General features: G+C 46.4%; 1 protein-coding gene across 1 annotated transcript; it reads right to left on the reverse strand.

Annotated features, from left to right (window-relative positions):
- Window positions 1-756: 756 nt before the first annotated feature.
- LOC125553995 lies at window positions 757-1,652 on the reverse strand. Its single transcript, XM_048717626.1, has 2 exons — window positions 1,283-1,652; window positions 757-1,186 (listed from the first exon to the last, which is right to left on the reverse strand). Exons 1-2 carry the CDS (start codon window positions 1,555-1,557, stop codon window positions 898-900), a joined length of 564 nt encoding a protein of 187 aa, XP_048573583.1. The 5' UTR covers window positions 1,558-1,652; the 3' UTR covers window positions 757-897.
- Window positions 1,653-15,505: the final 13,853 nt, after the last annotated feature.

Below are 15,505 nucleotides of genomic sequence, written 5' to 3' on the forward strand. Positions count from 1 at the left end.
ATTGTCATGTGGCATCCGAGTAAAATATTGAAATTAAACTCTTTCAGAATCAATTTCATATACTAGCATAAATTGAATAAATCAAAGTTAAATTATAGGGAGCCAAACTAGGTGTAGGCAAAAGTTTTTTTTTGTTGAGAAAATAGAACATTATCTAGGTAAAAAGCACATAAATAAACAAATAAATAAGTGCTCATAAGCCTTGTTGAGCCGGCCAAGATCAGGGTACGCAGCGCATTCTTATTTGCTGCAAGGATTTGTCTGTTAGTTGTCAACCATCATTCTCAAAAGAAAAAAAAAAGGTTGTCAACCACCCCACAAAAAGGGTATGTGCCGCGTGGGGAAGAGGAATCCCAGCAATGGCGCTGCTCGGTCGAGATCGCCGACATGTCTCCATCAGCAACTTGAAGTTTCATTTTGTTACTTACACATTTATTCCTCATGCAATTGAGGTTTTGTTTGCATGGGTCGGTTCTCGTGTGCATGTAGCCCCGAGGCCGAGACGGGGACTCCCCGTCGAGGTCTCGCCTAAAGCGAGCCGGAGCTAGCGGCGACGTGGCCGCGATGTCACCTGTGGAGGCCAATCAGAAGCTCGATTGTTTGAGTGCGGGGTTTAGAGGGATGATCAGGTCAAACAAGGCTGGGCCGCACGCGGTCAGGCTCGGCAGAATGTCGACTAGCGGGAGGAGGAAGATGGATAGTGGCTGGCGGAAGGAGGACGAGCCAGTAAATCCAAACGGCTTTGACAAAATCGACTGAAAGATTAGGCGTTCCCTTTTGTTATTACTCCGAGTCTAAACAAAGTTTACTACTTCTGAACTTTTTAGACGACAAAAAAGTTCTGAACTCACAGCAGTTTATACTCGACAAAGACATGAGAACACTAAGCTTGGGGCGTCAGTTCTCGCGGTCGCAGCAGAAGAAACGGAGGATACGCGCCCGGTGCTCAGGGCGGACGCTGATCATGAGCCACAGGAAGACGACGGTGACCAACCAGATGGCGATGTCGACTGAGATGTGCGTCTTGGCCTGCGACACGATGAAGGTGAGCACCAGGCTGGAGTAGGCGACGGCGAAGGACCACCGGACCTGCCGCGAGTCCACCGGCAGGCGCACCAGCAGGCTCAGCGTCATCATCATGGACGCCAGGAACCCCATCCAGCTCGCCGCCATGAACACCCAGTACCTGCACGCATGCGTGCCATCGGTCAAGGGACGTCCGCATGACCACCGGGATTTCAGAATCTAAGTTTCTAACCAGGAGCATGCGCCATGTGCGTACCTTTGCGGGTGCTTGTCGCGCATGATGGGGTCTCCGGCCTCGTGCGGCTGCTGCTTGCCGTCCGCCGCCAGCGTGTCCTGCCAGTACCCGCCGGGGACGCTGCACCCGAGCTGGTACGTGAGCGTGGTGATCAGCGTCGCCACCACCAGCAGCGTGTTGGCGTCGTTGCCCGCCCAGTTGTTCGCGGCCACCTGCCCGTGCGGCTGCGGCTGCGGCACCATCGCCGTCGGCGGCGGCGGGTAAACTTGGCCGCTCATCGCCCCGTTGTTCCACATGGTGTCGACTGTCGAGTGACAACGAGCGACTGGCAGAAGGCTTTGGTCTGGTCGACTCTGATGGAGCGGCTGTGTTTATAGGACGGGCGGGCACGTGACCGGTCACCGGCGAAGTCACGGTCAGACGCGGCGGTTGCTTACTCGACTGCGTTTCCTACTCGACAGTGTGATGCAGGCATACAGTCAGTTAGTACTGCAATCTGCAGTGTGGTGCCAGATATGCTCTCATTTAGTGCTTTATTCCAATCCAAATCAGGTGATATGCTGTCATTTAGAGTGTGCTCATTTAATGGTGCCAGCACATTCGGATGTACGCCATTAAGTGAGTACACATAGTTCAACTTTTTCTGCCTGGCTGATTTGACAGGAAACTGCAAGATTACTTAGAGTGATCTAAAGATTACTCAGAGTAAGAGTGATCTAAGAAAGGGGGAAATATCAGGCGCTCCCATCCTTGGGGTGCTCCACATGCTCCAACTTAAAAAAAATCAATTTTAAATGTTTTAAAAAATTATGGAAAAATATGAATGTTTACAAGGAATGTGACTACAACCCCTAAAAATTCCAGGTCCAAACTCTAAATGTACATTAAGAAACAAAAATGTGAAATCTAGCATGGATAGTGTCATAAAAAGACCAAAAACAACATTTGACACTATTCACATCTGAATTTACCTTTTTCTGTCTCTCAATATAAATTTCGAGTTTCGACCTGAACTTGAGGTTGATTCTACGTTTTAGATTTTGACACGGTCATCATAATCATGATGAATAAACTAATACTCACACTGTTCCAAAAGACAATATGGTTTACTAGATATGAACAATCTTCAAGATACAATCTTGGCCGATACCTTTTGTATGTAGGAGTACAAGTTATTAATAAAAAAATGTATAAGATGCATATAATAAATCTATCTTTCATAAAATATCTGATGTTTAATTTATATACCTAAAAATCTGGATATTTTGTATTAATGAGTTGTGATATATAGAAAATATTAATTGCATGCTTTCGGCTATGTGTATTAGTAAAAAAATCAACGACAATTAATATGGATCGGAGGGAGTACTAAACTTTGCTTGGACAATCAAAATGTACTTGTTTATTCGCAAAACAAAATCTAAATATTTGCTAATAAATTAATGGCTAAAGTTAGAGGACTCTAAATTATGTTTAATATATTTATAACTAGTAATACCGAAGTAGAAAATATGACATGCTATCTGGTCAATTACGCTTTATGATTCATTACCGGTAATGTAATTATACATCAAAGAAGGAAAACTTAGTATATACGATACCTTTTTTTGTATATACGATACTTCTATTGCATGCTAAAGAAATTTCCATCAATAACTAAATCTGAATATGTTGCTCAAACACGGTTTATCGTGTTCTCGTCTCATCATCATTCATTTTGTATACTGTTCGATGTGCAATGTCATGAAATGGAGTGAGATGCTTCCGCAAATGCTCACCTTAATATTTTTGCTTGTCACTTGGCCAGAATGCAAAGTTTTCATTGGTAGGACTCATCGAAAATTTGTAAAAACATTATCTCTTTCGTACCCCCTTTCGTAGCTTACCTTTTTTCTGACAAGAGGCTTTGATCTAAACCGCTAGTATGACATAGGCATGCTGAAAAATTGGGTTGCTTGCTCGAGTACGTCTCCCATACGCGCTAGTTTGACATACTGACATTTTTAGTGCAATGCGGACATGCGGTGGCGCCGATATGCTCCCATTTAGCACTTTCTTGGATCCAATCTAGAGTAGGTGATAATGATATACTGTCATTTAGAGTATGCTCATTCAATGATGCTAGCGAATTCAGATGCACTCTGCTTTTCTGCCTGCTGAATTGACAGGAAACTGCAAGATTGCTATGAGAGTGATCTAAACAGAGCTCGGTCGTGCTGTGTCGTTGATTCTATCAGCTATCAGCTGCTACTAATGGAAGCGCTAGCTTTTTTGCATACGAGAAGAGAAAGGGACCGGGAAGTCAATGCCCACTAGGGAGAAGAGAAAGGGACCAGGAAGTCAATGCCCACTGCGTACTTAGGTTATGTTTGATTGAGCTGCAGATTCTGAAAAAGCTGCTGTGGAAAAGCTGCTGTGAAAAAGCTGCTGTGGAAAAGCTGGAAGCTGGAAAATTGGGGTACCCCCAGCTTTGAAATTTACACTAGGAAGAAGTTACAGATTCTCAAAAGCTGCTTTGAACATTTATCCCTCTGGTTAGCTTTTGGCTTTTCAAAGAAGAAGTTGGTAAAAAAAGCTGAACCAAACGCAGCCTGAGTACGCAGTCACTTGCCCACTCACTTCGAGTGTTTTGCTTGGATGCCGCAAGGCGACACATACTACGTTCCTACGCCAACCTCCAACAGCAAGTCTTTTTATTTTATTTTTGATGAAAGCTTCCATCAGCCAGGTTCCTCCCGGTCTACTGCCTTCTTTACCCCTAGTACGTCCCCGACACGCTTTCGGCTACAGTTTTCAACACGACGAAAGTTATATGAGTAATTCCACGTACTCGCAGAGTTTTCGCTAATGATTTGGGACGCGCATCAAAGCGCGTACGCCAGCTCCCAGCCACACACCTCGCGCGCTGGCCGCGTCCAGCGAGCGAACCAAAAGCATTCTATGGTATGTTCGCTTCGTTGCAGCGAGCGAATCAAAAATTACGAATTGTGATCTCTAAACCATGGAAAATGTAGAAAACCGGCATGATATATTTAACTAAAGGATTTGCCATGATGTGTACCAAAAGGATTTGCCATGGTATATAGATAAAAATTGCCATGGCATGTACAAAAAAGTGGCCATAGTTAAGATATAAAAAAACTAGAGAAACACAAATTTGCCATGTTCCATGTAAAAATTTAAGAAAAAAAATATCTGTTCACTAAAAAAATGGCAAAAACATTTGGGAAATGTTTGCCTTCAAGTTCAACCGACCGATTTTAGGGGAGCGTCCGCCGCCTTCTTGTCCATTGGATTGGTTCTTGATCCAACGATCGGAAGTAAACCTCAACTCCACCCTTGTTTCAGAAGGCAGGACTGCAACTAGGCCTTTGTTGCAAAATGAACGGGGAGTTAGATCCTACAACGACTGGGATTGGGGAGAGCAACGGCGGCTGGATCCTTCAGCGGCGTCGTCGCAGGCCTACCGGGATAAGCGGGCACAGACCCACCCCCTATGGTGGTGGCCTCCTGGACTCAACTACTTACATATGCAGAAAAAACTGTTGCCATGGCCGACCTCCACCACCAGATTTGAAGGAAATATGCCCTAGAGGCAATAATAAAGTTTTATTTATTTCCTTATTTCCTTATTTCATGATAAATGTTTATTATTCATGCTAGAATTGTATTAACCGGAAACATAATACATGTGTGAATACATAGACAAACAGAGTGTCATTAGTATGCCTCTACTTGACTAGCTCGTTGATCAAAGATGGTTATGTTTCCTAGCCATAGACATGAGTTGTCATTTGATTAACGGGATCACATCATTAGGAGAATGATGTGATTGACTTGACCCATTCCGTTAGCTTAGCACTTGATCGTTTAGTATGTTGCTATTGCTTTCTTCATGACTTATACATGTTCCTATGACTATGAGATTATGCAACTCCCGTTTACCGGAGAAACACTTTGTGTGCTACCAAACGTCAGAACATAACTGGGTGATTATAAAGGTGCTCTACAGGTGTCTCCAAAGATACTTGTTGGGTTGGCGTATTTCGAGATTAGGATTTGTCACTCCGATTGTGGGAGAGGTATCTCTGGGCCCACTCGGTAATGCACATCACTATAAGCTTTGCAAGCATTGCAACTAATGAGTTAGTTGCGGAATGATGTGTTATGGAACGAGTAAAGAGACTTGCCAGTAACGAGATTGAACTAGGTATTGAGATACCGACGATCGAATCTCGGGCAAGTAACATACCGATGACAAAGGGAACAACGTATGTTGTTATGCGGTTTGACCGATAAAGATCTTCGTAGAATATGTGGGAGCCAATATGAGCATCCAGGTTCCTCTATTGATTATTGACCGGAGACGTGTCTCGGTCATGTATACATAGTTCTCGAACCCGTAGGGTCCGCACGCTTAAAGTTCGGTGACGATTGGTATTATGAGTTTATGTGATTTGATGTACCGAAGATAGTTCGGAGTCCCGGATGAGATCGGGGACATGGTGAGAAGTCTCGAAATGGTCGAGACATAAAGATCGATATATTGGAAGGCTATATTCGGACATCGGAAAGGTTCCGAGTGATTCGGGTATTTTTCGGAGTACCGGGGAGTTACGGGAATTCGTCCGGGGAGTCAATGGGCCTTAATGGGCCTTAGTAGGAAGGAGAGGCAGCAGCCAGGAGGTGGCGCGCGCCCCTCCCAAGCCCAGTCCGAATTGGACAAGGGGTTTGGGGCGCGGCCCCCCTCTCCCTTCATTCTCCCCTCCCCCTCCTTTCCCCCTTCTCCTAGTTGGACTAGGAAAGAAGGAAACCTACTCCTACTAGGAGTAGGAATCCTACTCCCTTGGCGCGCCCCTCCTAGGGCCGGCCTCCTCCTCCCTCCCTCCTTTATATACGGGGGTAGGGGGCACCCCAAGACACACAAGTTGATCTGTTGATCTATTCCAGCCATGTGTGGTGCCCCCTCCACCATATTCCACCTCGGTTATATCGCAGCGGTGCTTAGGCGAAGCCTTGCGTCGGTAGCAACATCATCACCGTCATCACGCCGTCGTGCTGATGAAACTCTCCCGTGAAGTTCTGCTGGATCAGAGTTTGCGGGACGTCATCGAGCTGAACGTGTGCTGAACTCGGAGGTGTCGTACGTTCGGTACTTGGATCGGTCGGATCGTGAAGACGTACGACTACATCAATCGCGTTGTGCTAACGCTTCCGCTTTCTGTCTACGAGGGTACATGGACACACTCTCCCCTCTCGTTGCTATGCATCACCATGATCCTGAGTGTGTGTAGGATTTTTTTTGAAATTACTACGTTCCCCAACAATGGCATCCGAGCCAGGTTTATGCGTAGATGTTATATGCACGAGTAGAACACAAGTGAGTTGTGGGCGATACAAGTCATACTGCTTACCAGCATGTCATACTTTGTTTGGCGATATTGTTGGATGAAGCGGCCCGGACCGACATTATGCGTACGCTTACGCGAGACTGGTTCTACCAACGTGCTTTGCACACAGATGGCTGGCGGGTGTCAGTTTCTCCAACTTTAGTTGAACCGAGTGTGGCTACGCCCGGTCCTTGTGAAGGTTAAAACAACACTAACTTGACGAACTATCATTGTGGTTTTGATGCGTAGGTAAGAACGGTTCTTGCTCAGCCCGTAGCAGCCATGTAAAACTTGCAACAACAAAGTAGAGGACGTCTAACTTGTTTTTGTCGGGGAACGTAGCATAAATTCAAAATTTTCCTACGTGTCACCAAGATCTATCTATGGAGTCATCTAGCAACAAGGGAGGAGTGGATCTACATACCCTTGTAGATCGCGCGCGGAAGCGTTCAAGAGAACAGGGTTGATGGAGTCGTACTCGTCGTGATCCAAATCACCGATGATCCTAGCGCCGAACGGACGGCACCTCCGCGTTCAACACACGTACGGAGCAGCGACGTCTCCTCCTTCTTGATCCAGCAAGGGGGGAGGAGAGGTTGATGGAGATCCAGCAGCACGACGGCGTGGTGGTGGAAGTAGCGGGATTCCAACAGGGCTTCGCCAAGCGCTGCGGGAGGAGGGAGATGTGTCATGGGAGGGAGAGGGAGGCGCCAGGGCTTAGATTGTTGGGGAACGTTGCAGAAAACAAAAATTTTCCTACTCGTTTCACCAAGATCCATCTTGGAGTTCATCTAGCAACGAGTGATTGAATGCATCTACATACCTTTATAGATCGCGAGCGGAAGCGTTCAAAGAACGGGGTTGATGTAGTCGAACACGACGTGATCCAAATCACCGATGACCAAGCGCCGAACGGACGACACCTCCGCGTTCAACACACGTACGGAGCGGATGACGTCTCCTCCTTTCTTGATCCAGCAAGGGGGAAGGAAAGGTTGATGAAGATCCAGCAGCACGACGGCGTGGTGGTGGATGCAGGGCGTCACAGTAGCAGGGCTTCGCCGTGTACTACGAGGGAGAGATGTAACAGGGGAGAGGGAAGCACCAAAGGCTGAGGTCTGAAGTCCTCTCTCTCCTCAACTATATATAGGAGGGCCAAGGGGGGGGTGCGCCAGCCTAGGAGATCCAATCTCCTAGGTGCGGCGGCCAAGGGGAGGTTTCCCTCCCCCCCAAGGCACCTAGAGGTGCCTTCCACCATTGGGACTCTTCCCTTTTGTGGAAACCTAGGCGCATGGGCTTTTGGGGCTGGTGCCCTTGGCCCATGCAGGCCAAGGCGCACCCCCTACAGCCCATGTGCCCCCCCCAGGACAGGTGGCCCCACCCGGTGGGCCCCCGGGACCCCTCCGGTGGTCCCGGTACAATACCGATAACCCCGAAACTTGTCCCGATGGCCGAAACAGCACTTCCTATATATAATTCTTTACCTCCGGACCATTCCGGAAATCCTCGTGACGTCCGAGATCTCATCCGGGACTCCGAACAACATTTGGGTTACTGCATATACATATCTTCATAACCCTAGCGTCACCGAACCTTAAGTGTGTAGACCCTACGGGTTCGGGAGACATGCAGACATGACCGGGACGACTCTCCGGTCAATAACCAACAGCGGGATCTGGATACCCATGTAGGCTCCCACATGCTCCACGATGATCTCATCGGATGAACCACGATGTCGAGGATTTTAATCAACCCCGTATACAATTCCCTTTGTCAATCGGTATGTTACTTGCCCGAGACTCGATCGTTGGTATCCCAATACCTTGTTCAGTCTCGTTACCGGCAAGTCACTTTACTCGTACCGTAATGCATGATCCCGTGATCAACCACTTGGTCACCTTGAGCTCATAATGATGATGCATTACCGAGTGGGCCCAGTGATACCTCCCCGTTATATGGAGTGACAAATCCCAGTCTCGATCCGTGTCAACCCAACAGACACTTTCGGAAATACCTGTAGTGCACCTTTATAGTCACCCAGTTACGTTGTGACGTTTGATACACCCAAAGCACTCTTACGGTATCCGGGAGTTACACGATCTCATGGTCAAAGGAAAAGATACTTGACATTGGAAAAGCTCTAGCAAATGAACTACACGATCTTGTGCTATGCTTAGGATTAGGTCTTGTCCATCACATCATTCTCCTAATGATGTGATCCCGTTATCAATGACATCCAATGTCCATAGCCAGGAAACCATGACTATCTGTTGATCAACGAGCTAGTCAACTAGAGGCTTACTAGGGACATATTATGGTCTATTTGTATTCGCACGTGTATTACGATTTCCGGATAATATAGTTATAGCATGAATAAAGACAATTATCATGATCAAAGAAATATAATAATAATACTTTTATTATTGCCTCTAGGGCATATTTCCAACAGTCTCCCACTTGCACTAGAGTCAATAATCTAGTTACATTGTGATGAATCGAACGCCCATGGAATTTTGGTGTTGATCATGTTTTGCCCTAGGGAGAGGTTTATTCAACGAATCTGCTATATTCAGGTCTGTATGTACTTTACAAATCTCTATGTCTCCATCTTGAACATTTTCACGAATGGAGTTGAAGCGACGCTTGATGTGCCTTGTCTTCTTGTGAAACCTGGGCTCCTTGGCAAGTGCAATAGCTCCAGTGTTATCACAGAAGAGTTTGATTGGCCCCGACGCATTGGGCATGACTCCTAGGTCGGTGATGAACTCCTTCACCCATATTGCTTCATGTGCTGCCCCCGAGGCTGCCATGTACTCCGCTTCACATGTAGATCCCGCCACGACGCTCTGCTTGCAGCTGCACCAACTCACTGCTCCACCATTGAATATATACACGTATCCGGTTTGTGACTTAGAGTCATCCAGATCTGTGTCGAAGCTAGCGTCGACGTAACCCTTTACGACGAGCTCTTCGTCACCTCCATAAACGAGAAACATTTCCTTAGTCCTTTTCAGGTACTTCAGGATATTCTTGACCGCTGTCCAGTGTTCCTTGCCGGGATTACTTTGGTACCTTCCTACCAAACTTACGGCAAGGTTTACATCAGGTCTGGTACACAGCATGGCATACATAATAGAACCTATGGCTGAGGCATAGGGGATGACACTCATCTCTTCTATATCTTCTGCCGTGGTTGGGCATTGAGCCGAGCTCAATTTCACACCTTGCAAAACAGGCAAGAACCCTTTCTTGGACTGATCCATTTTGAACTTCTTCAAAATCTTATCAAGGTATGTGCTTTGTGAAAGACCTATGAGGCGTCTTGATCTATCTCTATAGATCTTGATGCCTAATATATAAGCAGCTTCTCCAAGGTCCTTCATTGAAAAACTCTTATTCAAGTAGGCCTTGATGCTGTCCAAGAGTTCTACATCATTTCCCATCAAAAGTATGTCATCTACATATAGTATGAGAAATGCTAGAGAGCTCCCACTCACTTTCTTGTAAACGCAGGCTTCTCCATAAGTCTGCGTAAACCCAAACGCTTTGATCATCTCATCAAAGCGAATGTTCCAACTCCGAGATGCTTGCACCAGCCCATAAATCGAGCGTTGGAGCTTGCACACCTTGTTAGCATTCTTAGGATCGACAAAACCTTCCGGCTGCATCATATACAATTCTTCCTTAAGGAAACCATTAAGGAATGCCGTTTTGACGTCCATTTGCCATATTTCATAATCGTAGAATGCGGCAATTGCTAACATGATTCGGACGGACTTTAGCTTCGCTACCGGTGAGAAAGTCTCATCGTAGTCAACCCCTTGAACTTGTCGATAACCCTTAGCGACAAGTCTAGCTTTATAGATGATCACATTACCATCCGCGTCTGTCTTCTTCTTAAAGATCCATTTATTTTCTATGGCTCGCCGTTCAACGGGCAAGTCAGTCAAAGTCCATACTTCGTTTTCATACATGGATCCTATCTCGGATTTCATGGCTTCTAGCCATTTGTTGGAATCCGGTCCCGCCATTGCTTCTTCATAGTTCGAAGGTTCACCGTTGTCTAACAGCATGATTTCCAAGACGGGGTTGCCGTACCACTCTGGTGCAGAACGTGTTCTTGTGGACCTTTGAATTTCAGTAGGAGCTTGATCAGAAGTATCTTGATCATCATGAATAACTTCCTCTCTAGTCGGTGCAGGCACCTCAGGAACATTTTCTTGAGTTGCGCCATTTACCGGTTCAAGAGGCAATACTTCATCAAGTTCTACTTTCCTCCCACTTACTTCTTTCGAGAGAAACTCTTTCTCTAGAAAGGATCCATTCCTGGCAACAAAGATCTTGCCTTCGGATCTGAGGTAGAAGGTATACCCAGCAGTTTCTTTAGGGTATCCTATGAAGACGCATTTTTCTGACTTGGGTTCGAGCTTTTCAGGTTGAAGTTTCTTGACATAAGCATCGCATCCCCAAACTTTTAGAAACGACAACTTAGGTTTCTTCCCAAACCATAATTCATACGGTGTCGTCTCAACGGATTTCGACGGAGCCCTATTTAAAGTGAATGCGGCAGTCTCTAAAGCATAGCCCCAAAAAGATAGCGGTAAATCGGTAAGAGACATCATAGATCGTACCATATCTAATAGAGTGCGATTACGACGTTCGGACACACCGTTACGCTGAGGTGTTCCAGGCGGCGTGAGTTGTGAAACTATTCCACATTTTCTTAAGTGTGTGCCAAATTCGTGACTCAAGTATTCTCCTCCATGATCTGATCATAGAAACTTGATTTTCTTGTCACGTTGATTTTCAACCTCACTCTGAAATTCCTTGAACTTTTCAAAGGTTTCAGACTTGTGTTTCATTAAGTAGACATACCCATATCTACTCAAGTCATCAGTGAGGGTGAGAACATAACGATAGCCACCGCGAGCCTCAACACTCATTGGACCGCACACATCAGTATGTATGATTTCCAATAAGTTGGTTGCTCGCTCCATTGTTCCTGAGAACGGAGTCTTGGTCATTTTTCCCATGAGGCATGGTTCGCACGTGTCAAATGATTCGTAATCAAGAGACTCTAAAAGTCCATCTGCATGGAGCTTCTTCATGCGTTTGACACCTATGTGACCAAGGCGGCAGTGCCACAAGTATGTGGGACTATCATTATCAACCTTACTTCTTTTGGTACTCACACTATGAATATGTGTAGCATTACGCTCGAGATTCATTAAGAATAAACCATTCACCATCGGAGCATGACCATAAAACACATCTCTCATATAAATAGAACAACCATTATTCTCGGATTTAAATGAGTAGCCATCTCGTATTAAACGAGATCCTGATACAATGTTCATGCTCAAACATGGCACTAAATAACAATTATTGAGGTTTATAACTAATCCCGTAGGTAAATGCAGAGGTAGCGTGCCGACGGTGATCACATCGACCTTGGAACCATTCCCGACGCGCATCGTCACCTCGTCCTTCGCCAGTTTCCGTTTATTCCGCAGCTCCTGCTGTGAGTTACAAATATGAGCAACGGCACCGGTATCAAATACCCAGGAGTTACTACGAGTACTGGTAAGGTACACATCAATTACATGTATATCAAATATACCTTTGGTGTTGCCGGCCTTCTTGTCCGCTAAGTATTTGGGGCAGTTCCGCTTCCAGTGACCCTTCCCTTTGCAATAAAAGCACTCTGTCTCTGGCTTGGGTCCATTCTTTGACTTCTTCCCGACAGCTTGCTTGCCGGGCGCAGCAACTTCCTTGCCGTCCTTCTTGAAGTTCTTTTTACCCTTGCCCTTTTTGAACTTAGTGGTTTTATTCATCATCAACACTTGATGTTCCTTCTTGACTTCTACCTCTGCTGATTTCAGCATAGCAAATACTTCAGGAATGGTCTTTACCATCCCCTGCATATTGAAGTTCATCACAAAGCTCTTGTAGCTTGGTGGAAGCGACTGGAGGATTCTGTCAATGACCGCGTCATCCAGGAGATTAACTCCCAGCTGAGTCAAGCGGTTATGTAACCCAGACATAGTGAGTATGTGCTCACTGACAGAACTATTTTCCTCCATCTTACAGCTGAAGAACTTATCGGAGACTTCATATCTCTCGATCCGGGCATGAGCTTGAAAAACCATTTTTAGCTCTTCGAACATCTCATATGCTCCATGTCTCTCAAAACGCTTTTGGAGCCCCGGCTCTAAGCTGTAAAGCATGCCGCACTGAACGAGGGAGTAGTCATCAGTACGTGTCTGCCAAGCATTCATAGCGTCTTGGTTCTGTGGGACGGGTGGATCACCTAGCGGTGCTTGTAGGACATAATCTTTCTTGGCAGCTATGAGGATGATCCTCAGGTTCTGGACCCAGTCCGTATAGTTGCTGCCATCGTCTTTCAGCTTGGTTTTCTCTAGGAACGCGTTGAAATTGAATACAACGTTGGCCATTTGATCTACAAGACATATTGTAAAGATTCTAGACTAAGTTCATGATAATTAAGTTCATCTAATCAAATTATTAATGAACTCCCACTCAGATTAGACATCCCTCTAGTCATCTAAGTGTTACACGATCCGAGTCGACTAGGCCGTGTCCGATTAACACGTGAGACGGACTAGTCATCGCCGGTGAACATCTTCATGTTGATCGTATCTTCCATACAACTCGTGTTCGACCTTTCGGTCTCTGTGTTCCGAGGCCATGTCTGTACATGCTAGGCTCGTCAAGTTAACCCTAAGTGTTTTTGCATGTGTAAAACTGTCTTACACCCGTTGTATGTGAACGTAAGGATCTATCACACCCGATTAACACGTGGTGCTTCGAAACGACGAACTGTAGCAACGGTGCACAGTTAGGGGAGAACACTTCTTGAAATTGTTGTAAGGGATCATCTTATTTACTACCGTCGTTCTAAGTAAACAAGATGCAAAACATGATAAACATCACATGCAATCAAATAATAATAGTGACATGATATGGCCAATATCACATAGCTCCTTTGATCTCCATCTTGGGGCTCCATGATCATCCTATCACCATCATACTCATCAACATGTAAGTTGTGATTCCTTGTACAATAGCATGAACATCTCATACATCACATATAGATCATTCATCATTCATCACAACTTTGGCCATATCATATCACAAAGCACTTGCTGCAAAAACAAGTTAGACGTCCTCTAATTGTTGTTGTAGGTTTTACGTGGCTGAAGTAGGGTTCTAACAAGAACGTTTTCTTACCTACGTGAAAGCCACAACGTGATTTGTCAACTTCTATTTACCCTTCATAAGGACCCTGTTCATCGAATCTGCTCCAACTAAAGTAGGAGAAACAGACACCCGCTAGCCACCTTATGCAACTTGTGCATGTTAGTCGGTGGAACCGGTCTCACGTAAGCATACGTGTAAGGTTGGTCCGGGCCGCTTCATCCCACAATACCGCTGAAGCAAGATAAGACTAGTAGCGGCAAGAAAGTTGACAACATCAACGCCCACAACAAATTGTGTTCTACTCGTGCAAGAGAACTACGCATAGACCTAGCTCTGATACCACTGTTGGGGAACGTTGCAGAAAACAAAAATTTTCCTACTCGTTTCACCAAGATCCATCTAGGAGTTCATCTAGCAACGAGTGATTGGATGCATCTACATACCTTTGTAGATCGCGAGCGGAAGCGTTCAAAGAACGGGGTTGATGTAGTCGAACACGACGTGATCCAAATCACCGATGACCAAGCGCCGAACGGACGGCACCTCCGCGTTCAACACACGTACGGAGCGGATGACGTCTCCTCCTTTCTTGATCCAGCAAGGGGGAAGGAGAGGTTGATGAAGATCCAGCAGCACGACGGCGTGGTGGTGGATGCAGGGCGTCACAGTAACAGGGCTTCGCCGTGTACTACGAGGGAGAGATGTAACAGGGGAGAGGGAAGCACCAAAGGCTGAGGTCTGAAGTCCTCCCTCTCCTCAACTATATATAGGAGGGCCAAGGGGGGGGTGCGCCAGCCTAGGAGATCCAATCTCCTAGGTGCGGCGGCCAAGGGGAGGGTTTCCCTCCCCCCCAAGGCACCTAGAGGTGCCTTCCACCATGGACTCTTCCCTTAAGTGGAAACCCTAGGCGCATGGGCTTTTGGGGCTGGTGCCCTTGGCCCATCTAGGCCAAGGCGCACCCCCTACAGCCCATGTGGCCCCCCGGGACAGGTGGCCCCACCCGGTGGGCCCCCGGGACCCCTCCGGTGGTCCCGGTACAATACCGATAACCCCGAAACTTGTCCCGATGGCCGAAACAGCACTTCCTATATATAATTCTTTACCTCCGGACCATTCCGGAACTCCTCGTGACGTCCGGGATCTCATCCGGGACTCCGAACAACATTCGGGTTACTGCATATACATATCTTCATAACCCTAGCGTCACCGAACCTTAAGTGTGTAGACCCTACGGGTTCGGGAGACATGCAGACATGACCGGGACGACTCTCCGGTCAATAACCAACAGCGGGATCTGGATACCCATGTTGGCTCCCACATGCTCCACGATGATCTCATCGGATGAACCACGATGTCGAGGATTTAATCAACCCCGTATACAATTCCCTTTGTCAATCGGTATGTTACTTGCCCGAGACTCGATCGTTGGTATCCCAATACCTTGTTCAAGTCTCGTTACCGGCAAGTCACTTTACTCGTACCGTAATGCATGATCCCGTGATCAACCACTTGGTCACCTTGAGCTCATAATGATGATGCATTACCGAGTGGGCCCAGTGATACCTCTCCGTTATATGGAGTGACAAATCCCAGTCTCGATCCGTGTCAACCCAACAGACACTTTCGGAATACC

The sequence above is a fragment of the Triticum urartu genome, chromosome 4 (genome assembly GCF_003073215.2).
Source record: "Triticum urartu cultivar G1812 chromosome 4, Tu2.1, whole genome shotgun sequence".
NCBI classification, from domain to species: domain Eukaryota; kingdom Viridiplantae; phylum Streptophyta; class Magnoliopsida; order Poales; family Poaceae; genus Triticum; species Triticum urartu.

Bases quoted from the DNA above. Each gene is read 5' to 3' on its own strand.
- LOC125553995 (XM_048717626.1), bottom strand. From the start codon at position 1,557: ATGTGGAACAACGGGGCGATGAGCGGCCAAGTTTACCCGCCGCCGCCG. The intron at 1,187-1,282 runs GTACGCACATGG...GCATGCGTGCAG, and splicing joins CGCGACAAGCACCCGCAAAG to GTACTGGGTGTTCATGGCGG.